Raw genomic sequence first — 26,902 nt, 5'->3', positions numbered from 1 at the left:
CGCTGACTGCTGCTCCCGACAAAGCCGGCCTTGAGCTGAAGCCGCCCATTCCTGGAGTGTCCAAGTGTGTGTCAGTGCTCAGAGTGATGGGGGTCGCTGCTTATCTCTGTCTCCTTCTGTCCTGTCTGCCAGGTGGGTGTCCCCCCGCGGCGGACGGGCGGGCGGGCGTCACCCCCACTCGGGGCCGGGCTGCTTCTCGGACACTCTTTGACCCTCTGCCTCTTCAACTGTTTATTCAACTTTGTTTCTCTTTTATTAGCAGGCGTTCGATCCGCGGTCGTGCTGAATCAGAAACCGACCGAGGCGGCAAAGTCCGGAGAGTCCCTCAAACTGACCTGTGTAACCAGCGGGTTCAGCCTCAGCACCTACTCCGTGAGCTGGGTGAAACAAGTCCCCGGGAAAGGGCTGGAGTGGGTGGCGGTGATGTGGAATGGTGGTGGCAAAGATTACGCGCCTGCCTTCAGCGGCCGATTCACTGTTTCCAAGGACAGCAGCAACGTCTATCTCCAAATGACCCGCCTGAGTCTGGCCGACACGGCCACCTATTACTGTGCGAGGTGTGAGAGATGGGACTTCCTCAATACAAAAACCTGCCGCAGCCAAACGCTTTAAATCACGTCTCTGGGCGCTGCCGCCGCCGCCTTTCCTCGGGACCCGTGGATATAAACCAGATCCAGAGTGCATCATCTGGCACAGGGAACAAGTTCCACTGGAGATGTGGGAACACAAACAGCGAGGAGCCGCTGTGGGTCGAGTCACGGTGACAGTCGCGGTGGGTTATCTCCTGTCCACTACAGGGCTGCAATGGCCGAGACTGGACACTCCTGTGTGGGACACATGGACACACATGGACGGGGCTTTAATTAAACCGTTGTCCACTCTGGCCAACGTTGGATTTCGGGCTGGATGTGGTAGCGCAGTTTGTGAGCGGCGGTGAATCACCGTGTATACTGGCCCACGGCGGTGGAGAGCTGAACAAAAACTGCCCCCGACAAATGAGCGTCCGCAGCGCAGTCTGTCTCCATCCATTGAGCATTGCTGCTTGCCAAAGTCAAATCCCTGAAGCCTGGCTCGCACTGCAGGGAAGAAATGTCCATTTCTGGCCGGTTAAAAGCCCAAAAGGAGGCGATTGTGTTTGTGAGAGACGGCCAGAGCCGGTGGCAGCAGACGGCAAAAATGCCTCTTTTATTCACACCAGAGGTTGAACAAGGACGGAGATTGGGATGGAAATGCAGGAAACGGCTGCTCCTGGTCCGGGCAGAGTTCACGTTGACACTTTGCTGAGATTATTGGATGTGGAGGGCGAGTGGAGTTATTGTACTGACTGAGTGGGAAAATGAATCAGTGTGTCTTGACTACTGGGGTGCAGGAACCTCGCTGACAGTGACTTCAGGTAAGACCAATTCCTCAATTCCATTTTACCCAGTTGTGTTTTATTAATGTATGGTCTTTGCCAATTCTGTAATTGACCTGAACTCGGTGTGATATTTGGAACGGATTTCCCGGACACAGGCGGGTTTCTCCAGAGTTAGAATCTACCCAGCAACAGTACATTTCCCACCACGTTGAACTGCCCCACAGGCTGTTCTTTCCCTGAGTCTCGCCATCATCTGCCTTCAGTCCATCTTGTGCATGCCGACCAAGCTGGCTTTCTGGGCTCGGCCCATTGGCCACATACCCTTCTCATCCATATACCGGATTTTTCGTAATTCTATCTGCTTTTATAGTTTTCTCTGGCAACTCATTCCAGATACTGCCTACCCAATGTGAATAAAAATGCCCCTGAAGTCCCCTTTTAAATCTCTCCCCACTCACCTTACGCCTGTGCCCTCTTGTTTTAGAAACCTCTATCCTGGGACAAAGCCTGTGAGCGTGCACCTTATCCATGCCCCTCATGATCTTGTTCACCTCAATAAGGTTACTGCCCAGTGTCCTTTGCCTCAAAGGGGAAAAAAGCACCTTATCCTCCCTCTCCCTAAAACAGAACCTCACATGTCCAGACAATATCTTGGTGAATCTTTTCCAAGTCTCCAATATAATGACATCCTGTAGCTGGGTGAGCAGAACTACACACAGTACTTACTCCAAGCGTGGTCTCACCAATGACTTATACAGCTGCATCATCATGTCCCAACTTTTATACGCAGTACCCTGCCCATTGAAGGCAGTCTGACAAAAGCCACATCAGCTCCCTGTCCACCTAACTCGCCACTCTCAGCGAACCATGCCTCTGCATTTCCACATCTGTCTGTTCTACAACACTCTTCAGGCGCTACCATTTACTGTGTAAGTCCAGCCCTGGTTTGATCTACCACAGTTCAACACTCCCTCACTTGTCAGAGTTAAATTCCATTTGGCATTCCTTGGCTCCCTTTCCCAACTGATCTTGATCTTATTGTAAACTTATCCCTCTCACTGTCCACTCATGCTCTGACTTTGGTGTCATCTGCAAACTTACTATCAATGTCCACTATATTGTATGGCAAATTGTTAATGTAGATAACCAACAACAGTGGTCTCAGCACTGACCCCTGCAGTAGTCCACTTCCTCCAAGCGAATTTAGCTCATATTGGGTTTCATGTGATCTAACCTTCCACACCAGCCCACCATGCCAGATCTTATTGAACCTTATCAGCTTCATGAGGCACAATTCCCCCCAACACAAGCCATGCTGTCCCTAATCCTTGGCCCACCCTCCCAAATGATCTAGATCTTGTAAATTTAGGACTATCCCTAATCAGTCCGTGTCTATCCAAATATGGATAGTTCCTATCCCTAAGGACATTCCCACCAATGACGTCAGGCTCACTGGTGTAGATCCCTGGCTTGGCCCTAATGTCCTTCTTCAATTACGCGTCAGTATCAGCCACCCTCCAGTCTTTTGGAGATTAATCTGCCTGTTTCCACACTATTAATCTATGACGCTATGACTCCAGTACCTGCTCCCGCAAAGCGATCCCATCAAACACATCCAGGTCAGACAGAGCATGAGTCAAATGCAGAATAAATCTCCCCGTGTCACTGTGCTGTCAGCTACAGATTAGATACAAAGTTCCATCTTCCTGTCCCAACACTCCCAGGGAAGGGACAGCACAGGTTAGACAAGGAGTGAGGCTCCATCCAACCTGTCTCCACACACACCCAGGGTACGGGTTAGTCACTGAGTGAAGTTCCCTCTACACTCTCTCCCAGTGCAGGGACAGTGTCTTTGACACAGAGTCAAGCTCCCTCTACATTGCTCTGTCAAACACTCCTTGTGTAAATGCTTCAGAACACAGAACATTCTCTAGATTGTAAAACACATTGATGCATGTTCAAAAACAAAGGTTCACAATAATGAATGATTTGAAAGTAATGAGAGAATGTTGTACATGGTTCTACTGTAGATGTGGGGTTTAGTGCACCAGGTTTTACTTGCGTCTTGTATTGAATTTCAACATTTAGAGATCCTTAGTAAGTCAATACCTTTTATTCTTCATTGTGAATTCACTGATGTGCATAGTTTAGATTCTGAATCAAGTTGCTTGGTGTTTTTGACGTGGGTTTTGCTGCACAAAAGAACTGCTTTTTCCCAGTTCACAGATGGAGGAACTGCTCTAATTTGCTGCCCTCCTCCGCCAGCCGACAGACTGGGTTTGTCCAACACGTGCTTTGTTCCATTAACCAGGGCTGCTGGTGTCTCAGTGAATCTCAGTGATTGACAGAGCACCTTTCATGGTGTTCCCGAGCGCTTCACAGGCAGTGAGGCATGTTCACAATAGAGCCGTGTTGTAAAGGAGGGACTATGGATCCACTCTGCACACAGCAGAATCGGCATACCGCTGGTGAGGGGAAAATGTTGTCCGAGACACCACAGTTACAGTGATCCAATGGACGGGCATCAGGCTACAATCAGACCCCAGTTTAATTCCGTAACAACTGTGGAATTTAAACTTTGTTCATAATCTGGGACAGATTGGACAAGTGTCAGATTTTCTTTTGTTAGTAACCTGGATTTTGTGCACAAATCCACAGTAATGATGACCTCTCAGTTTCCCTGTTGTCCCTCAGAGGAGGAGATCTATTGTCCTTACCCAGTCGAGCCTATTTCTGACCCCTGACCCAGCAGCGCAATTGGCACTAAATGCCCCCAGGATGGCAACCCAGACGGGCAGTTTATTGCAGCTCCTCACCCCCCAACACCCAGCTCCTCCCCCCAGCACCCAGCTACTCCCCCCAGCACCTCCCCCCAGCACCCAGCTCCTCCACCCAGCTCTTCACCCCAACACCCAGCTCCTCCCCCCAGCACCCAGCTCCTCACCCCAGCTCCTCCCCCCCCAGCACCCAGCTCCTCCCCCCAGCACCCAGCTCCTCCCCCCAGCTCCTCCCCCCAGCACCCAGCTCCTCACCCCAACACCCAGCTCCTCCCCCCAGCACCCAGCTCTTCACCCCAACACCCAGCTCCTCCCCCCAGCACCCAGCTCCTCACCCCAGCTCCTCCCCCCAGCACCCAGCTCCTCCCCCCAGCACCCAGCTCCTCCCCCCAGCTCCTCCCCCCAGCACCCAGCTCCTCCCCCAACACCCAGCTCCTCCCCCACACCAGATCCTCCCCCCAACACCCAGCTCCTCCCCCCAACACCCAGCTCCTCACCCCAACACCCAGCTCCTCCCCCCAACAACACCCAGCTCCTCCCCCCAGCACCCAGCTCCTCCCCCCAGCACCCAGCTCCTCACCCCAACACCCAGCTCCTCCCCCCAGCTCCTCCCCCCAGCACCCAGCTCCTCACGCCAGCTGCTAGTATGATGTGTTTTCCTGTCTCTGACCCACCTCCTGACCACATTAGGAACATGGATCCAAATTAAACTGCACTCACCACCTGCTGATCCCGGGATGGAAAACACAGTGAGCTACAAGTCTCGCCGCCTGATATCATTGATCCTCCTGCACGAAACACTCGACAGTTCAGGCAGCATCTGTGGGGAGAGAAGCAGAATCACCCTTTCACTTCAGAGCTCTATCATCAAACTCTTTCAGTACAGTATCTGACAACCACTATTTCCACTTTTATTTGATGTTTTTTTTATTTTGTTGAAGGTTTCCACAACCCCAGGACATCTCAAAGCATTTCCCAGCCCATTAATAACTCGGAGACATGGAGTCATACAGCATGGAAACAGGCCCTTCAGCTCAGCTTGTGCAAGGCAGCCTGATGTTCCATGTATGCTAGTCCCACTTGCCCATGTTTACCTCATGTCCTCTAATTCTTTCCTATCCATGTATCTGTCCAAGTGTCTTTTAAATGCTGTTATCGTACCTGCCTCAACTGTTTCCTCTGGCAGCCTGTTCCATATATCCACCACCCTGTGGATGTGAAAGTTCCCCACACATTCCCATTAAATCTTGTTCCTCACATCTTACACCTATATCTTGATTCCCCTATCCTGTGTAATAGACTGTGCATTCACCCTATCTATTCCCTTCATGATTTTATACACCTTTATAGGATCACTCTTCTGCCTTCTAGAGGTATAAAGGAGTAAAGTCCGAGCCTGCCCTACTTTTCCCTCCAGCTCAGGCCCTTGAGTCCTGGCAACATACTTGTGAATCTTCTCAGCACTCTTCTAGCCTAATGATATCTTTCCGAGAGTAGCTTGATGAAAACTCAACATTGTATTCCAAATTCAGCCTCACCGATTTCTTGTAACATTCTAGTATAACATCCAACTTCTGAACAGTAAACCCTCATTATAACGGACCATGGTGTGGGGGGGATAGTATCCATTATTGCCGAATGTTAGCTTTAAACAAGAAAGGTATTACCCGTATATGTAGTTGAAACAAAGAATGCAGATACTGGTTAATACACAAAAAGACACAAAGTGCTGGAGTAATTCAACTGGTCAGGGAGCATCTCTGGAGAACATCAATAGGTGAGGTGGGGAATCTTCTTCAGACTGATTCAGTCTGCTGGGTTACTCAAGCACTTTGTGTAATTTCAACTTAAAACCAGGCGCCATTGTCTCTGCTCTGCACCAGCGAGTCCTTCTTCATCCACCGCACGGTCCGGTGACACGGCTGTGGTTGTGGCTCACAATGTAGCTTCTGACTGGCAGTGCTTTCTTCAGGCCACTGACAGGGTGCATGCTCACCATGGGGCACCCTCTCCTCTCACCAGCTGCTGCTTCCAAGGTGCAGTATGTTGGTGACTCCAAGGACCATGCGTGCAAGGGTGCTGTCGGCAGGTCCGTCTGTTATAAAGTGGTCCGTTAAAACGAGGGGTTACTGTATATCAATTCCCTGATTCATGAATAGCTTTGTTTACCAACCTATTTACCTGTGACAACGCTTCCTGGGATCTGTGTAGCTGTTCTCCAAGATCCTTTAGTTGTACAACACTCCCCGAGGCCCAGCATTGAAGGAGTTCCACAACAGGCCAGATCCAGCACCATTTGGCCCGGTGGTTATAGATATGGTCCATCTGGCACCATACCATGTGGTTCCTGACCTGGGACACATCACCCAGAGCACAGGCCGGTTTGTCCCTCTGGTTGGCAGATGTTGCTTCCCCAGTGTGAGATCAGCATTTCACTGCTTGGTCATGCACGGTGTGAAAGGGATTGGGAAAGGAACTATTTGTCTGCTGTGCCTGGCCTTCTCTCAGCCTGAATCACCTGCATTCACTCAGCAATCAGCATGAACCTGTTGCATGCGCTGGTAATAATCCATGTACTATAGAACCAACTGTTCATTTATTTCCATTTCAGAGGATGTGGTTTTGCCTTCAGTCCACATCACCTCTTCCTGCAACACGGAATCTGGACAAGAGATCAGCATCCTCTGTCTGGTCAAGGACTACCTGCCTGAGATCATCAGTCAGACATGGTCCACCAGCAGTGGGGTCATCAACAATGGAATAACAAAGTACCCACCAGTGTTGGGACAAAACAACAAGTACACAATGAGCAGCTTGCTGCGAGTCTCTGTAGCAGATTGGAACAGGAAAACCTACTACTGCAAGGCAGGATCCAAGCCGGACAACATGGTGAAAACGGAGATCCAGAAGCTCAAGGTTAGTGTGAGATTTTGTTGTCCATTTAAAGCTGATGATAGAACTAAAGTGGAAGCCTTTGTCGAACAATGCAGGAGGAAGCGAATGGCTTATTTTGCTCATTCATTCTCATCCTATCAGCCAGACTGCTGCTGCACAAGGAAAAATACACTGGGAATTTATGTGGAAGGAGATAATGGTGAGGGGAAGGGGGAGGATTCACAGAGGAAGCATCTCGTCTTGATCTGCCTCCATTCTATCCACTGCTTTGTCAAATTCCTGCAGCTCTCTACCCCCCCAAACACCTCCCTCCAGATCAACTGCTGTGTACAGAGCCACACCTATTATGCCCATGCACAGTGTGGAGATTTAAACCTTCGTCACTCTTCCTGCACTTCCCCCTCAACCCTGCAGCCGACCCCTCACCAAGTGAAATCCAGTCTCCTTGTGGAAATGACATGAATCTGCTTCCACTCTCACTTTTAACCACTGCCTTCCTGTTCTGATCAAATCATTGCAAATCAAGTCATAACAAAATAAGTTTCTCGTCCATCTGACCTCCAATCCCATTAAACTTAAAGTGGTGTCAGAAGGAACTGCAGATGTTGGTTTAAAGCGAAGATAGACAGCTGGAGTAACTCAGCGGGTCAGACAGCATCTCTGGTGACGTTTTGGGATGAGACCCTTCCTCAGACTGAGGGTCGGGAAAGGAAAAAGAGATATCGACTGTGATGTAGAGAGTTATAGAACTAATAAATGAAGATATGCAAAAAAGTAATGCTGATAAAGGAAACAGGCCATTGTTAGCTGTGGGCTAGGTGAGAATGAGTTACAGACAAAGAAGAGGTGAAGACAACTTAAAGTTGTGATTCCCAAACCTCCTGCCAGTAGAAACAGTTGGCTCATCTGTTCCTGTGTCTGCTCCAGCACACACTGAGATCACGGATGGTCTGTACGCCACTTACCCACCTCCACCCTTACCACTGCAGAGTGGCCCACACTGCTGGGGAGGCCTGTGTTCTAACCCAGCCTCCCAATCACAGCACTGACCAGCATCTGATCGTGGGACCCACCGTATCAACACATCACCGGCATATCACCAGCATTGTGGGGAGGGCTGGTACTGGGGCACTTGTCCCAGATGCTGGGAGAGTGGAATCCTGCAATGTGGCTGAAAGAATCAAGTAATAACAGATATTAAATATGTTACAGCCCCACAGCTCATCCCCCTTGTTCCATCTCCGGAGACTCTCCACAATCAAACAACTGCTGTCCTGGGCTGCATGATATCTGGATTCTCTCCTGACAATATTAAAGTTTCCTGGAAAAAAGCTGGACTTAATCAAGCGGGCGTCGTTCTCCCGTCCACTCCGAGAACTAACGGTGGATTTGAAACAGTTGCTTACCTGCCGTTGAATATGGAGGAATGGACCAACAAACAGGAATATACTTGTGAAGTGACCCACGCACCTTCCGGCTTCAGCGACAAGATCAACATGAGATATCAAGAGGGTGAGTGGCGTCTGTAATTTACTTACAGCATTAAACAATCTTACTGACATTTCCACCAAATTCCTGTTGCTGTGATCAGTCCTGTTGAGCGATGTATTATGTTCACATTTGGCTTTTTGCAATTTAAGCCAATGCTTTCCATCTGTAATTCTAACTCATTCTACAGGACATGTAGAGAGGAAGCTCACCAGTGTGTTTACTCTCACTCCTCTAGTTGCCTTTGTGTGCAGTGGTAAGAAAAATGGACAGTGATTAAACCACAGGTCCCATTCGATATCTGGAGAAGATCTTTCTTCCCTTCTCACTGTCTTCTTTGTGTTAGTTTCTCCAAATCCATCTTGTTTCTTGAGTGTTCTGTATGGACAATAGGTGCAGGTTTAGGCCTTCAAGCCAGCACTGCCATTCAATATGATCATGGCTGATCATCCCCAATCAGTACCCCGTTCTTGCCTTCTCCCCATATCCCCTGGCTCCACTATCTTTAAGAGCCCTATCTAGCTCTCTCTTGAAAGTATCCAGAGATCCGGCCTCCACCGTCCTCTGACGCAGAGAATTCCACAAACTCACAACTCTGTGAGAAAAAGGGTTTCCTCATCTCCGTTCTAAATTGCTTACCCCTTATTCTTAAACGGTGGCCCCTGGTTCTGGACTCCCACAACATCAGGAACATGTTTCTTGCCTCTAGCGTGTCCAAACCCTTAATAATCTTATATGTTTCAATAAGATATCCTCTCATCCTTCTAAACTCCAGGGTATACAAGCCCAGCTGCTCCATTCTCTCAGCACATGACAGTCCCGCCAATCAGGGAATTAACCTGATGAACCTACGCTGCACTCACTCAATAGCAAGAATGTCCTTCCACGCATTAGGGGACCAAAACTGCACACAATACTCCAGGTGTGGTCTCTACTAGGGCCCTGTACAACTGCAGAAGGACTTCTTTGCTCCTATACTCAACTCCTCTTGTTATAAAGGCCAACATGCCATTCGCTTTCTTCACTCCCTGCAGTACCTGCATGCTTATTTTCATTGACTGATGAACAAGCACCCCAAGATCCCATTGTATTTCCCCATTTCCCAACTTGATCCAATTAAGATAGTAATCTGCCTTCCTATTTTTGCTACCTCACATTTATCCACATTAAACTGTATCTGCCATGCATCTGCCCACTCACCCAAACTGTCCAACTCACCTGTAGATTGCCCTTTCCCTTTCATTGAAATGTCAGTGCCTGGATTATTTTTGAACTCATCTCCACACTCTTTAAAGTATTGTCTGATCCTGGATAAAGTGAAGCAGTTTATCGTGGTCGGCATAATCTTATGCTGATAAATACTGAGGACACAGACTGGGAATATGTGAATCTCCTCTTTCCTCAACACAGGAGGTAAAAATCTCTTAACATTTAAATCAATTAATCTTCCATTTCCAGGTCGAAAATGTCCCGGCTGTTCGAAGTGTCTGCCGAAGTTCATCTACCAGAGTAATCTCAATGTGACATTCTCAGATGGTTCTATCCGGCAGTATGATTGTTTGGCAGGAAAGTGTGAAATAAAGTAATTGGCTGCGTATGGAATTTGTCATTCTATTATTACTACCCATTTATAAGATTCAAATCCAACCCCTGGTATCTACTGGGATCAAAGTGTACCAGAGTGTGGGAAATACCCAATTCAAGCTGTCTCCCTCTCCCTTCCACTAGTTGCCTGTGTATTCATTCATTTGCAGACATTGTTGCTTCACATCCCAGTGCCACTGGCCAGATTTATTCATGCTCAGACTCTAGTCAGCAAGGACCACCCAGAGATCGAAAGGCAGGAGATGTTTAAGGTAAACGGTGTGAAATGTCAAAGTGGCTCAGTAAAAAATAGGGTGACCCTATAATAAATGCAAACTGGTGAGGCAAGATCCAGGGCTCTAACCGGTCTCCTGTCCTATACTGGCTTTGGGTGAAAACTGTAGTTAGCACAAATTGCCACAGATTTATTAACCCACCTCCCGGACACAGACCTCAGTCCAAAGGAGAAACTCAGGGAATGCAAGGAATGTTGCAAGGAATGGACGTGTTTGGTTATAATCATCTAAGGTTGAGCAAGACAAAATGTCTCTTGTGGAAGATACCAGCATTTGACAGGATGGAGGGTATCCATACTCTGCCAGGTTTCATAGGAGGCGGTTTCCCCCCGACACCGCGATGCTGGAACTACACGACTGTCACTGATAAGGGACGGGATTGAGCATCTTGCAAACACACATGTTTAACAATATCACATTGCTGATTAAAACAAGATTCACAAAGCAAAAACATTGCACACTGTTAAACTAGACTTATAAAGTTCTGATGACACTGCAACCACTGTCATCCACACTAATACCATGCACATAACTATTTTTGAAAGGAATTTGCTCACCATTTTGCTTAAAGAAGGAGGGGTTGTGAAATAGACAACATCTTACATTGACAAATGTTATGTCTCCTGTCAGACAGACTGCTTTCTACGCAGCTGAAGGCTTTGATCTCCAGGCTCACTGAAAGTTTCAATTCTGACAAACCTAATCACACTCCACAATAAGTGTTTGAGAGCAAAATCAGCTCATGTGGTCCAAGTGACTAAGTGTGTAAACAGTGCACACACAAGAGTGAGCTGAGTGCAACTAGACTCATGATGCTGCTTCAGAAGACAAGTGGCAGTGCAGGCCAGTCAGGGGCAATGAATGAATAAATCATTCTCTTCCTCGCCCAATGATTCTGATGTGAAACGGGAAAATACATCTAATGCAGAATTTCATCCCAATCTGCAGCAGGAGAGGGACCTTGATACTTCTAACCATTTATGATTTGCTCTGCTGTCGCTGGAGAGTCAGCCACTAATTTATTTCTGATCATTTCTATCAATTACTGAAACGCCTCAAAGTCTTCACTGGAGCACAGTCACACTAAACTGACACTAGTCTATGGCTGAGTGAGTTTTGGTGTTTGTGGGCAACACTGCAACATGACACAGCAAGTGGTACAAAGGTGAAAGGAGTGCAGGCTTACGAGTGCCCTGAGCTGGAAGAATGACACCTTTACTGAAGGTTGTGTTTGTGGTGAAGGTTTCAGAGATGGTGAGACACATGGTCAAAGTAAGGCTGTGATATCAGCATGTGACATTCTTAAACTGAGGGAATCCCAGGCTTGGCCTACAGGGAAAAAAGTTGCTTTTCTCATTCATGTTGCTCAGTATTACTAATCGATGCAGCAGGGGTTCCAAGCAAAGCACATATCAAATTGTGCCCCTGTAATGTACCAGCTGATCATGGTGATGGGAAAGAGAGTCAAATCCCAGTTGACGGATCCTTTGTTCTGTTTTTTTTCAGTCAAAACACTCAACCTGCTATTTAACACGAGTTTTTCTACTATTCTGTTTGCAATAAATCTAGCCAGTGTATAGTTTGATCTGCCATTGATCAGTCTTTTATGTGATGACATAAACATCTTAAAGTTCTTTTATGAGACACCTGTTTGGGCTGGTGCAGTCCTGTTGTGGGCTTGTAAGTGAATCTGGCCACAGAAATAATTGTATCTTTGACATTGCTTTAGTAACTTTAGGGCAATCCAAGCCAGTCGACAGGCCAGACACGGTGGAGATCCACATTACTCTTCTTCAAAACGGTCTTTCCCTCTGCCTTTGTTATTTTATGAGACACCTGTTTGGATTTCTGCCCTGCCTTTCCATAAAGAGCCTGAGCCACTTACGCAATTTATTCTGCGATTGCCAGCACCTGTCATAGTCGCAGCAGGTCACTGAAAAATGTTAACGTTGAAAATTTAGCTACGACCAGACCGGCGCTACGACTCTTTGGGCAACTGAGGAGAATACTCACGACCATACAGGTGACACCCTGCCGACATAGGTGAAGCCTGTATGGTCATGAGTAGTCGCCCAATGGTTCGTACCTTGTTCTGGTCGCCGCTGGATTTTCAACATGTTGAAAATTTTGGGCGACCTGCGACGACCTATGACGGTGGCCGACAGTCGCTGAAAAAGTTGCGTAAGTGGGACAGGCCCTTTAGTAACAGATGAGTCTCATCTAAAATTCTGAACTTTTCCATTTCTGATCCACAGCATTGGCCGTCTTCATTCAAAATCCTGGCATGAAAGAGATTTGGATCAACAAGACCGCTACGCTGGTGTGTTCAGTGATCTGTAGTGATCCGAGCCAGGTCCATCTCACCTGGAAGGTGGGAGGAAAGGGGAGAAGTGAAGGAGTTATGACCCGTACACCGAGCCATGAAGGCACCCAAAACCCTGTGACCAGTGAACTCCGGACCAGCGTCGAGGAGTGGACCAGCGGGGTGGAGTTTGTGTGCTTCGCCCAACAATCTTCATCATCCTCACCAGTGTCAGCGCGGACCAAACATAACAAAGGTGGGCAACAGATCAGTGATTAAATGGGTGTGACAGAGAGAGAGAGGGTACAGAGAGGATTTACAAGGATGTTGCCAGGGCTAGAGAGCTATAGAGAGATTGAGTGGGCTGGGACTCTATTCCTTCGAGTGTCGGAGGATGAGGGAATATCTTATTGAGGTGTATAAAATCATGAGAGAAATAGATTGGATAGATGCACAGAGTCTCTTGCCCAGAGTAGGTGAATTGAGTTCCAGAGGACATAGGTTTAAGGTGAAGGGGGAAGATTTAATAGGAATCTGAGGGGTAACTTCTTCATGCAAAGGATGGTGGATGTATGAAACAAGCTGCCAGAGGAGGTAGTTGAGGCAGGGACTATCCTAACATTAAAAAAACAGACAGGGACAGGTTTTGAGGGACATGTACCAAACACGGCGGGAGAGACTAATGTAGCTGGGACATGTTGGCCGGGGTGGGCAAGTTGGGCTGAAGGGCCTGTTTCCACACTGTATCACTCTATGTCTCTATGAGAGAGTTTAACATTTATTTTGCTCTGTTCCAGTTGAGCCAAATAAACCTGAAGTCAGACTGCTGCTTCCAGCACACGAAGAGACCAAGCATAGCCACAAGGTCACCCTCGAGTGTGTGGTCTCTGGATTCTACCCAGACCTCATCAACGTCACTTGGAGTAAAGACGGTGCCCTGATCTCCAACAACACCAGCGCTGCACCAACTGCTCTGGAGCAGGGGGGCACTTTCAGTGCCAGCCACTTCCTGACCATGAGTACAGAGGATTGGAAGTCAGGCTCACGTTTCAATTGTACAGTGTATCATCGCGCCTCCAACACCATCATCACGAAGGATGTGAAGAACATCCAAGGTAGGCTCCTGGGATTCACTCCATTCTCCACATTGTAAACTGTGCCACACATGGGCAGCATTGTAACATGGTGCAGTCCTGTTGTGGGCTTGTAAGTGAATCTGGCCACAGAAATAATTGTATCTTTGACATTGCTTTAGTAACTTTAGGGCAATCCAAGCCAGTCGACAGGCCAGACACGGTGGAGATCCACATTACTCTTCTTCAAAACGGTCTTTCCCTCTGCCTTTGTTATTTTATGAGACACCTGTTTGGATTTCTGCCCTGCCTTTCCATAAAGAGCCTGAGCCACTTACGCAATTTATTCTGCGATTGCCAGCACCTGTCATAGTCGCAGCAGGTCACTGAAAAATGTTAACGTTGACAATTCCGTGACGACCAGAACGGTGCTACGGCTCTTTGGGCAACTGAGGAGAATACTCACGACCATACAGGTGACACCCTGCCGACATAGGTGAAGCCTGTATGGTCATGAGTAGTCGCCCAATGGTTCGTACCTTGTTCTGGTCGCCGCTGGATTTTCAACATGTTGAAAATTTTGGGCGACCTGCAACGACCTATGACGGGTGCCGGCAGTCGCCGAAAAAGTTGCGTAAGTGGGACAGGCCCTTTAGTAACAGATGAGTCTCAACTAAAATTCTGATCTTTTCCATTTCTGATCCACAGTATTGGCCGTCTTCATTCAAAATCCTGGCATGAAAGAGATTTGGATCAACAAGACCGCTACGCTGGTGTGTTCAGTGATCTGTAGTGATCCGAGCCAGGTCCATCTCACCTGGAAGGTGGGAGGAAAGGAGAGAAGTGAAGGAGTTATGACCCGTACACCGAGCCATGAAGGCACCCAAAACCCTGTGACCAGTGAACTCCGGACCAGCGTCGAGGAGTGGACCAGCGGGGTGGAGTTTGTGTGCTTCGCCCAACAATCTTCATCGTCCTCACCAGTGTCAGCGCGGACCAACCATAACAAAGGTGGGCAACAGATCAGTGATTAAATGGGTGTGACAGAGAGAGAGAGGGTACAGAGAGGATTTACAAGGATGTTGCCAGGGCTAGAGAGCTATAGGGAGAGGTTGAGTGGGCTGGGACTCTATTCCTTCGAGTGTCGGAGGATGAGGGAATATCTTATTGAGGTGTATAAAATCATGAGAGAAATAGATTGGATAGATGCACAGTCTCTTGCCCAGAGTAGGTGAATTGAGTACCAGAGGACATAGGTTTAAGGTGAAGGGGGAAAGATTTAATAGGAATCTGAGGGGTAACTTCTTCACGCAAAGGGTTGTGGATGTATGAAACAAGCTGCCAGAGGAGGTAGTTGAGGCAGGGACTATCCTAACATTAAAAAAACAGACAGGGACAGGTTTTGAGGGACATGGACCAAACACGGCGGGAGAGACTAATGTAGCTGGGACATGTTGGCCGGGGTGGGCAAGTTGGGCTGAAGGGCCTGTTTCCACACTGTATCACTCTATGTCTCTATGAGAGAGTTTAACATTTATTTTGCTCTGTTCCAGTTGAGCCAAATAAACCTGAAGTCAGACTGCTGCTTCAAACACACGAAGAGACCAAGCATAGCCACAAGGTCACCCTCGAGTGTGTGGTCTCTGGATTCTACCCAGACCTCATCAACGTCGCTTGGAGTAAAGACGATGCCCTGATCTCCAACAACACCAGCGCTGCACCAACTGCTCTGGAGCAGGGGGGCACTTTCAGTGCCAGCCACTTCCTGACCATGAGTACAGAGGATTGGAAGTCAGGCTCACGTTTCAATTGTACAGTGTATCATCGCGCCTCCAACACCATCATCACGAAGGATGTGAAGAACATCCAAGGTAGGCTCCTGGGATTCACTCCATTCTCCACATTGTAAACTGTGCCACACATGGGCAGCATTGTAACATGGTGCAGTCCTGTTGTGGGCTTGTAAGTGAATCTGGCCACAGAAATAATTGTATCTTTGACATTGCTTTAGTAACTTTAGGGCAATCCAAGCCAGTCGACAGGCCAGACACGGTGGAGATCCACAATACTCTTCTTCAAAACGGTCTTTCCCTCTGCCTTTGTACTTAATGCCAGTGGGTGCCTCAGCTGTGACAGGGTGTCCAGCAGAGCAGCTCTCTCCCTGCCCCAGAGTGGCTACAGTCAGTCTAGGCAATGTGTAGCAGCCTCTGGAACAGGCCGGCTGCAACACACTACATTCTGACAAAGCAGCAGGAGAGTTTAGTTACACCTCATGGATACAAAATGCATTTAAACAGTTGTGACTAAATGAAAGGACACAATATGCTGGAGTAACTCAGCAGGTCAGGCAGCATCCCTGGAGGACATGGGGAGGTGAGGCTTTGTGTCGAGACCTTTCTTCATCCTACTCCGGTCCACTCGTGACTAAATAAAATAATGCCGCTGCTTCTATTTTATAATATAAAGTGAAGAACTTTCCGCTGACTGGTTAGCACGCAACAAAAGCTTTTCACTGTACCTCGGTACACGTGACAATAAACTAAACTGAACTGAACATTTTGACCTCATACATTAGCTCGATTTGCCTCTCCTCAGAGGGAATTTTATACATTTGATTCAGTAAATAGCTGGTAGCAGGTTCAGTGATCCCAAAACTGTCAAATAATGTAAAAGTCAACTTGTTAATTCACATTGTTTAGCACGGTTTCCTTGTGGGATCAATAGGAAGCTTCATTCCTACACCAATGTAGATAAATCTCCCTGATGTTGATGGGACCAGCATATCATTCAGTGGAAATGTGCACAAAATACTTCAGTGGCAAGCTGCTCCATCAGGGAACGATGACATAATAAATGTGATTTCTCCCAGATGAATGTTCAGATACCCGCCCCTCGGTCACTTTAAGCAAACCTTCCTTCGAAGAGATCTGGATCAACAAGACAGCCACCATTCTGTGTAAGGTGGTTCACGGTGATTTAGAGGGATTCAGGGTCACCTGGCAAGTGAATGAAATGAAGAGAGAAGACGGGGTGACAACTCGTGGTGTAGAGAAGATCGGAGGTACAGACACCATCACCAGCGGACTGACGGTCCCCGCTGCAGAGTGGGAGAGTGGGGCTCTGTACACCTGTGTTGTGGAGGACAAGAGTTTGCCAACACCGGAGCGCAGATCTTTGCAGAAGCTGACAGGTACGTGTTGACAGAGGTTGGTGCGAGTCTGATCTGAGCAAATGGACACACTTATCACATCCAGCATAGAAAATAATTGCAGGAGCAGGCCATTCAGCCCTTCAATCCTGCACAGACATTCAATATGAGCACGGCTGATCATCCATATTCAGTACTCTCTTCCTGCATTCTCTCCATATCCCTTGATCCCTTTACCCTAAGAACTGGATCCAACTCATTCTTGCATATATCTAATAATTGGGCTTCAATGCTGTCTGTGGCAGAGAATGTCCAGGTTCACCACTGTCTGTGTGAAGACATTTCTCCCCCTCTCACACCTACACACCTTCACCTCAGACTGTCATCTCCTGGCCTGGATTCCCCAATATCTAAAACATTCTTCCTCTGCCTCACCTGTTCATAGAAACATAGAAAATAGGTGCAGGAGGAGGCCATTCGGCCCTACGACCCAGCACCACCATACATTGTGATCATGGCTGATCGTCCCCAATCAATAACCCATGCCTGCCTTCTCCCAATATCCCTTGATTCCATTAGCCCCTAGAGCTCCATCTAACTGCATCTTAAAGCCATCCAGTGATTTGGCCTCCACTGCCCTCTGTGGCAGGGAATTCCACAAGTTCACAGCTCTCTGGATGAAAAAGTTTTTTCTCACCTCAGTCTTAAATGGCCTCCCCTTGATTCTAAGACTGAGCCCTAGTTCTGGACTCGCCCAACATTGGGAACATTTATCCTGCTTCTAGCTTGTCCAGTCCTTTTATAATTTTATATGTTTCTATAAGAGCCCACCTCATTCTTCTAAACTCCAGTGAATACAAGCCTAGTCTTTTCAATCTTTCCTCAGATGACAGTCCCGCCATCCCAGGGATCAATCTCGTGAACCTACACTGTACTGCCTCAATCACAATGATGTCCTTCCACAAATTAGGAGACAAAATGTACTCAATACTCTTGATGTGGTCGTACAAGAGCCCTATACAACTGCAGAAGAACTTCTCTACTCCTATACTGAAATCCTCTTGTTATGAAGACATATCTATTCTCCATGGCCTTTGTAGACCAGTGAGGTGTTGAATTGTTTATTAACTTTATTTGCTTGGTTTTGCTGCGTTGTTCGTACTTGTGTTTTATGTTTTTTTTTAATTTATTGTTTGGATTTTTTGTATGTAATTTATGCGCCTCGTGTTAGTTGTATGTTCTGTTGTTCTGCCTGTTTTATGATGTCTTGCTTGTTTTCTTTTTTCTGTACAGCACTTTGGTCAGCTTTGGTTGTTTTTAAGGTGCTTAACAAACAAAGTTATTATTATTATTATTATTATTATGAAGGCCAACATTCCATTAGCTTTCTTCACTGCCTGCTGTATCTGCACGCTAACTTTCAGTGACCGTTGTACAAGGACACCTAGGTCTCGCTGTACATCCCCCTTACCTAACCCCATTGAGATAATAATCTGCCCCCTTGTTTTTGCCACCAAAGTGGATAACCTCACATTTATCTATATTATACTGCATCTGCCACGCATCTGCCCACTCACTCAACCTGTCCAGGTCACCCTGCAACCTCCTAACATCCTCTTCACAATTCACACTGCCACCCAGCTTTGTGTCATCCGCAAACTTGCTAGTGTTGCTCCTAATTCCCTCTTCCAAATCATTAATATATATGGTAAACAGTTGCGGCCCCAGCAACGAGCCTTGCGGCACTCCACTCGCCACTGCCTGCCATTATGAAAAGGACCTGTTCACTCCTACTCTTTGCTTCCTGTCTGCCAACCAATTTTCTATCTATGGCAACACCCTACCCAATACCATGTGCTCTAATTTTAGTCACCAGTCTCCCGTGCGGGACCTTATCAAAGGCTTTCTGAAAGTCTAGATACAATACATATACTGGCTCCCCTTCATCAATCCGATTAAGAATTTCATAGTTTTTCTCAGATTCCTTTGGATTTTTCTGATCTCCAGTGGATATCTAATGGATATTGGGTGGACTTACAGATGGTCAGAGAGTGTGAAAATAAGATTAAACTCAGCTGAATAACCACATCATTAATATCCCAAGTCACCACGACAGCCTCGCCCATTACCACACTTATTCCCTCAGCGTGAGTTGCTTAGATAGAATCGAGGGAGAGGGAATTGCAACTTTCACAAGCCGAGATACAGACTGAGTCAGGACTGGAAGGGCAGGGAACTTGAGGCAAACACCAGCCAATCATTTAAGCAGAAGGGGAGATGGAACAGACAGCGCAGAAACAGGCTGGTCCAAGGGCTGGGTTCCATTTTCTGTAGAGTCTCAGCATTCAGTGGCTCCTGTTGATTAACTAACCAATTTAAACTCACTGGAAGCTATAGTTCTGTTTAGTTTAGAGATACAGCGACCTTCGGCCCATCAAGTCCACGCCAACCAGCGATCCCCGCACACTAACATTACCCATCACATACCAAGGACAATTTACAATTAAACCAAGTCAATTAGCCTACAAACAATAGACAATAGACAATAGGTGCAGGAGTAGGCCATTTGGCCCTTCGAGCCAGCACCTCCATTCAATGTGATCGTGGCTGATCATCCCCAATCAGTACCCCGATCCCGCCTTCTCCCCATATCCCCTGACTCCACTATCTTTAAGAGCCCTATCTAGCTCTCTCTTGAAAGTATCCAGAAAATCGGCCTCCGCCGCCCTCTGAGGCAGAGAATTCCACAGATTCACAACTCTCTGTGTGAAAAAGTGTTTCCTCATCTCTGTTCAAAATGGTTTAACCCTTATTCTTAAACTGTGGCCGCTGGTTCTTGACTCCCTGAACGTCGGGAACATGTTTCCTGCCTCTAACGTGTCCACACCCTTAATAATCTTATGTTTCGATCAGATTCCCTCTCATCCATCTAAATTCCAGAGTATACAAGCCCAGCCACTCCATTTTCTCAGCATATGACAGTCCTGCCATACAGAGAACATGTACATTTTTGTAGTGTGGGAGGAAACCTGAGCACCCGGAGAAAACCCACGTGGTCACGTACAAACTCCATGCAGGCACCAGCCATAGTTGGGATCAAACCCCATGTCTCTTGCATTGTAGGCAGCAATTCTACCGCTGCGCCACCATGCCGCCCTGTAAAATGCACCAGAGGCATGATTTCTATTCCATACATCCCTACAATGAGCAGAAAGGAAAAGCCTTTAGTTTCAGATGAACTGAGGTCCCTCAGGATGTAAACGGGGTCCATGTCAGTATAAGATTGGAATGTATTGTGTAAGTACAGAATTATCGACAGATTCAGTCTAACTCAGGTTCTCTCTGTTCCCAGATGGAGTTGAGGTACGTCCTCAAGTCTACCTCCTCCCCCCTTCATTGGATGAGGTGGAGACGGATAAGACAGCCACCTTGACGTGCCTGGTCACCAAATTCTCTCCTGCAGACATCTATGTGGCCTGGATGGCCAACGACACCCTTCTGAAGACAGGGATCGTGAACCAGCCCGTGACCAAGGACACCAGGAATGGGTGGAACACCATGACCAGTCAGTTGAAGGTTTCTCCAGAGGACTGGAACTGTGGCACCACCTTCTCCTGTGTTGTGGGACATGGATCCATCACAACCAGTCTATTCAGAAGCATCAATAAATCTCACAGCAAACCCACCCTGGTCAATGTCTCACTTGTTCTGACTGACAGCTTTAAATCTTGTGTGTAACATGATTCATTTCTCAAACACTTGTTTTGTTCATTTCTGGATGTATTAACTGACCCAGAGGATGATGGGTTAGTTCCCTAATACATCATCAAAATGTGAACCTTTGTAAATCATTAAAAACATAATGCCACACGAGATACAAATGAAGCCACAGCCATGATTCATCACACATGTCTGAGCTTCTGGATACATTTACAGAACTATTTCTGCCGTGCTTGAACAGATTTTAACCCTGTATGGGATCACACGAGATATTAAATCTATGTATGTGTCAATGTATCAATACAAGATCAATAAATGTGATGTGAAAAAGATTTTGTGTGCGTGTCTGTGTTTTGGGTGGCAGTACATGGGTAGCTTGGGATGTGAGGTGTGCACATTCTAGGAGAAGCACATTCTGGGAGAAATAGTTGTTGTTGGATCAATGTGTCCAAAACCTTCCACCATTGGGTGTTCTCACACCCACGCCTGGACCAGTTGAAGACAGAGATTGATTGTGGTCGTCAACTCCATTATCACTGTGCCGTGTGACCGTCAGGGTGACACAAGGTGAACTGATTGGTCCGTGGTCTTTCCTTGCCCAGCTGTGACAATGTACCTGATGCCAGCTCACACACGGCAAACCAAATCTGGGCAGATCTCCTGTGTCGGGTAGTGCTTGCTTTCTTCCTCTTTCCCCTCCCCTTCCCAGCTCTCCCACAGCCCACCTGTGTTTAGCTGTTTGGTTTCAGGATAAATATTAGCAGAACTCTTGTGGTCATGTTGTGGCATTGCTGACATATACCTGAGAAGCACCTCCTTAAAGCCTCATCCCAAAGACAGCAGCTTTCATGAGGTGACATTGCTCACCACTGAGCCACACATGACATCTGTGTCCAACAAGGGGGATGGTTGTTTGAGGAGTCTCTGTCCTCAGTGGATGTGCACGGATGATGTTGAATAAAAGAGACAACTCATCATTGGTAACTCTTCTATTCCAATGTTACAATTAAACATCTGCCTGTCGGTGCTTAAAGTAGATCTGTCCTTGAATTTGCTGCTATGTGCTTTCAAGCTTCTTGTATCTTCTGGAGAGGGGAGTAGAGACAATGACTGGGATGTGAAGGTTCCTTGATGATGTTTGCTTTCCTGAGGCAGCGTGAAGTGTCGATGGTGGAAGGTCTATGGTGGGGGATGCAATGCCTAATGTGTGGGCCGAGGGATGTTTGGTTTGGTTTAGTTTATTGTCACGTAGACTGAGGTACAGTGAAAATGCTTTTTGTTGCGTGGTAACCAGTCACCAGAAAGACTATATAATTACAATCAAGCCATCCACAGTATACAAATACATGATAAAGGGAAGAATGTTTTGTGCAAGGTAATGTCCGATTAAACATAGTGCGAGGGTCTCCAGTGCGGTAGATGATATCTCAGGATTGCGATCTAGTTGGTGAGTGGATGGTTCAGTTGTTTGATAGCAGCTGGGAAGAAACTGTCCCTGAATCTGGAGGTGTGTGTTTTCACACTTCAATACCTATTTTCCTGATGGGAGAGGGGAGAAGAGAGAGTGGCCAGGGTGCAACAGGTCCTTGATTATGCTGCTGGCCTTGCCGAGGCAGCATGAGATGTAAATGGAGTCAGTGGAAGGGAGATTGGTTTGTGTGATGATCTGGGCTGCAACCACAATTCGCTGCCATTTCTTGGATGGAGCTGTTTCCAAACCATGGTGTGATGCATCCTGATAAAATGCTTTCTATGGTGCACTAAAATTAAATACCAATAAAGAATTGAACAGCATGTATTTTTATTTGTGTTAAACCCCTGTCCCATGGTGCGAGTCCACCCACAAGTGATCCCGAGTTAAAAACAAATCAAACTCGTGGTAATCACGTAGAATTAATGTAGCGGGAACGTTGGAACTCGTGGACGTAACTTAACGACTCGTAACGCTAACGGCAGGTACTCGGGAAACTTGTTAACTCGTGAAAAATGTTCAACATTTTGAAAGATTTCCATGAGTCAAATTTACTCTTGAAGGAAAAATGTGAAACTTTTAAACTCCTTGTAATACCGTAGTAGCCCGTGAGTTTACTGTAGTGACTCGTGAGTAACTCGTGGGTTTGGCCTGAGTGCCAAAAGTGAAATGTTGAAGATTAGTCAGATCTTAATGGAACATTTTACAGTGATCTAATAATTCGCTGTTAAAGAGCAAAAAGCACTCACCGGTGATCTGAGAAACAGTGGTAAAAGGAATGAACCATACAGTGTTGGGAAAGCTGCATTGTGAGAGTGAATTAGTTCCCTTCAGAACTTTACCTTTTCACATTGAAACGGTGCCATGAATCCCTGTTGGGTTAATGCACTTTTTATGGAGAAGCAGATATATGGGACAGGTGTCCGATCTCAGGATTTATATCCGACACATTAACATCAGTTATTGAAGACTGATGCGTTATACAAGGGATTTTTGTCAGGCATCACTTTCCACCCAGTCTGTCCACGTTAGAGAACAATTGCTCAAAACAATGTTGTAAATGGGATTTTATTTTATAATTTAATAAATGTCAAAATTATAAATGGGGAGGAACTGCAGATGCAGGTTTAAAATCGAAGAAGGGTCTCGACCCGAAACGTCACCTATTCCTTCATTTCAGAGATGCCGTCTGTCGTGCTTAGTTACTCTAGCTTCTTGATAAATGAATCTTTGGAAGCTCCTTCATGGCATGTTGTTATTCAGAGTTTTAACCGTATTTGTACTAACCCGTGCAATATGCTTGCAAAAGATAGGAAGCATTCAGTGGGGAAGTTCACAAAATAAGTTCACAAGTTTAGGAACTGCAGATGCTGGAAAATCGAAGGTAGACAAAAGTGCTGGAGAAACTCAGTGGGTACAGCAGCATCTATGGAGCGAAGGAAATAGGCAACGTTTCAGGCTGAAACACTTCTTCAGTCTGAAGAAGGGATTTGGCCTGAAACGTTGCCTATTTCCTTCACTCCATAGATGCTGCCGCACCTGCAAATAAGTTCACAAGCTGCATTGGTAATTAAGACCAGAGTTATTTTTGTGTGTTATGTAAAATAAATTAATTTCTGGTTCTTTACATCACAAGTATTCTACTAAAAAGTTACCCACAGCTTTATGTTGTAAATGGGTTGGTTTCAGTCCAACAAAAACACATAACATAAGTCCTTAATGACCTTTCTTAGAAACACAGCAAGAGAACGTGAGCTGTAGATGGGATATGACTCCAATTTTTAACTAACCCCTGTTTTTTGTATATTCATATTTTTCCAATAAATGATGGTGTCTACACTGGATGATAGTCTACCGTACAATATAGGAAAACATTCTCATATTTACAATTAAGGTCCAATTGTATTTGGGTTTTAAATAAAAAATCAGTTTACCTGAGTTTAAATTGCAACTTGGGCCAGGCGCTGGGAAACTCTGGGATGCCACTGCTGAAGAGCACATCTGAGCTTTGTCTTTCATTCGGCGGTTCGCTGGCGGGCTTGAGTGACTGTAGAGCTCTGAAAATGTTGTTTTCCAGGGCTGGGGTGAGTGTGAAAGGGGTGGTTTCTGAGCAGATCTGCCCAATCAGCAATGTTGTGAGCCACTGCTTTTTATACAGTTTAAGTCGCAATGGTGGGATCCCTGTTCTGACGGACATACTGGGTGAGTAGAGACACACACACTGCTATCCGTCTGGTCTACGGACCTTGCTGTTGGGAGAAAAAATAACGTTAAAGTTCAATTTACCTAATCTTTTTGTTAGAAGTTTACCAACGTTTTGATGAGAGATAAATTAAGGGAATAAAATAATCTTACTAGACACAAAAAGCTGCAGTAACTCAGCCAAGCCGGCAGCATCTGTGGAGAGAAGGATCGAAAGGTTTTTTCAGTCTGAAGAAGGGACTCGACCAGAAATGTCACCCATTCCTTCTCTCCAGAAATGCTGCATGTCCCGCTGAGTTACTCCAGCTTTTTGTATCTATCTTCGGTGTAAAACAGCATCTGCAGTTCCTCCCGACACAAAATAGCCTCTGCCTTTCAATGACAAATGCTGTTCAAGTGGACTTTTGAATGCAATTTTGGAAGGATTGTTTCTTGAAACAAACTGCTCTAAAAGTTTGAAGGAAGGAATTGCAGATACCAGTTTAAACCAAAGATAGACACAAAATGATGGACTAACTCAACTGGTCAGGCAGCATCCGTGGAGAAAAGAAATAGGTGATGTTTCGGGTCGAGGTCGTTCTTCAGGCTGGGTCTTTTTAGAGTGAAAAAAAACTGCATGACATCATTTTTACCATGTGATGATTTTTCCACATGTCGGTAGTCGTTGTTGGCTCAAGAATAACTCTGGAGAGGAGCTTGGTAACTCGGGAGAGTAACTTGGTACATCGCAGAAATGAGAAGTAAATGGCAAACTTAGACATACACGTGGGAACGCGTTTAAACTCGTGAAAATAAACTTGGAATCTCGTAGACAACCACGAGGTTGATTTTTTCTTTCACTCGGGATCACTCGTAGGTGGACTCACACCGTGAGACAGGGCCATTAGTGTTAATGTATTTGTATAAGTGTTGTGGAAAATGTATTGTGTTCAATTATAAGAAATTAGAGTGTGCGCATAATTTCAAGGGTCAAACTATGTATAAATGCTGAATGTAATTTCAGAGCAGCAGGTAAGTGGGACTGTGCTGCTCTCCTTATGCACACGTCAATAAAGTGAGTCTGGAAAATGAATGCAAATCGTCAGAGTCCAGTTGATCGGTGACGACAACACCAGACCTTGTCCGGTTTGTAAGCTTCCTATTTCTCATCTGCAGAATTGTCTGTCTTTATCCAAAACCCCTCTACTGAAGAGATTTGGATCAACAAGACCGCTACTGTGGTGTGCGTGGTAATGGGCGCTGATCTGGGCCAGGTCCAAGTCTACTGGCAAGTGAGCGGAAGGGAGAGAACTACAGGGGCTGTGACCCGCCAACCGAGAGGGGAAAGGACCCAAGACAGAGTGAGCAGTAAACTCCGGAGCAGTGTGGAGGAGTGGACCAGCGGGGTGGAGGTTGTGTGCTCTGCCCAACGATCTCCATCATCCTCACCAGTGTCAGCACGGACAGAAAGTGCCAAAGGTGGGCGAGAGATCGGCAATGATACGGCCAACATTAGTTACCATGAAGGGCCTTTCCCACTTACGCAACTTTTTCGGTGATGGCCGGCACCCGTCATAGGTCATTGTAGGTCGCCAAAAAGTTTCAACATTTTGAAAATTCAGTGGCAACCTGAAAGACGTTACGACTCTTTGGGCGACTGAGGAGGCTACTCACGCCCATGCAGGCGACAACCTGGTGACATGTCGCGGGGTGAAGCCAGTATGGTCGTGAGTAGTCATACCTTGAGTCAAATAGTCATACCTTGTGCTGGTCACCGCTGGATTTTCAACATGTTTACATTTTTCGGCGACCTGTAACGAGCTATGACGGGTGCCGGCAGTCGCCAAAAAAGTTGTGTAAGTGGGACAGGCCCTTGAGGAAGAGGGTTTCACATCTACTTTGCTCCTCTGTTCCAGTTGAAACAAAAAGACCCAAGGTCAGACTGCTGCCTCCAGCTCACCAAGAGACCAAGCGCAGCCACACAGCCATCCTCGAGTGTGTGCTCTCTGGTTTCTACCCGGACCTCATAAACGTCACTTGGGAGAAAGACGGAGCCCCAGTCTCCTCCACCACCAGCGCTACACCGACTGCTCTGGAGCAGGGGGGGACTTTCAGTGCCAGCCACTTCCTGACTGTGAGTTCAGAGGATTGGAAGAAAGGCTCAGTCTTCGGCTGTATAGTGTCTCATCCCCCCTCGAACACCAGTATCAGCCGGGAAGTGAAAAGCTTTCAAGGTACGGTGCTGGGATTCACTCTAATCATCACATCTTTTACCCCGTCACAAAATAGGGTCCAGACAAGTTTAGCACTGAAGGACAGGTGTTGCAGTGTGTGAGTGAGGGATGACCACAAAGCCTAGACTAGGGTCAAGAAGAATCAAAAGTGTTTTATTGTCATATATCCCGGACGGGACAATAAAATTCTTACTTGCTGCAGCACAACAGAATATGTGAATATATAAACATAGTGCATAACGGGGGAAGGGAAAAAAAGAAACATTTCAATAAATAACAAACATAGTGTAAATACCAAATAATAATATAGTATTTAGCCTGATGGCCTGATTGTAAAATCTGCTCTTAAGTCAGGTGGTACTTGCAGCCATGCCCC

General features: G+C 46.5%; 1 protein-coding gene and 1 gene segment (V, D, J or C); both read left to right on the top strand.

The window, feature by feature from the left end:
* Positions 1-20,972, top strand: LOC129716386 (immunoglobulin epsilon heavy chain-like). The gene is made up of 12 exons (XM_055666253.1): positions 1-132; positions 263-559; positions 756-760; positions 1,330-1,393; positions 6,746-7,054; positions 8,242-8,541; positions 12,653-12,955; positions 13,497-13,814; positions 14,481-14,783; positions 15,326-15,643; positions 16,642-16,962; positions 20,273-20,972. The coding sequence occupies exons 1-12, from the start codon at positions 87-89 to the stop codon at positions 20,656-20,658; spliced, it is 2,970 nt and encodes a 989-aa protein (XP_055522228.1). The 5' UTR covers positions 1-86; the 3' UTR covers positions 20,659-20,972.
* A 4,502-nt stretch (positions 20,973-25,474) lies between these two features.
* Positions 25,475-26,755, top strand: LOC129716385 (immunoglobulin heavy constant gamma 2-like). The segment is given in 2 exon segments: positions 25,475-25,771; positions 26,209-26,755. Coding segments are annotated over 2 exon segments (645 nt in total).
* The last annotated feature ends 147 nt before the right edge of the window (positions 26,756-26,902 follow it).

Source organism: Leucoraja erinacea, unplaced genomic scaffold, assembly GCF_028641065.1.
Source record: "Leucoraja erinacea ecotype New England unplaced genomic scaffold, Leri_hhj_1 Leri_224S, whole genome shotgun sequence".
In the NCBI taxonomy this organism is placed as follows: domain Eukaryota; kingdom Metazoa; phylum Chordata; class Chondrichthyes; order Rajiformes; family Rajidae; genus Leucoraja; species Leucoraja erinaceus.
This window is presented reverse-complemented; position numbering and strand designations above follow the sequence as displayed.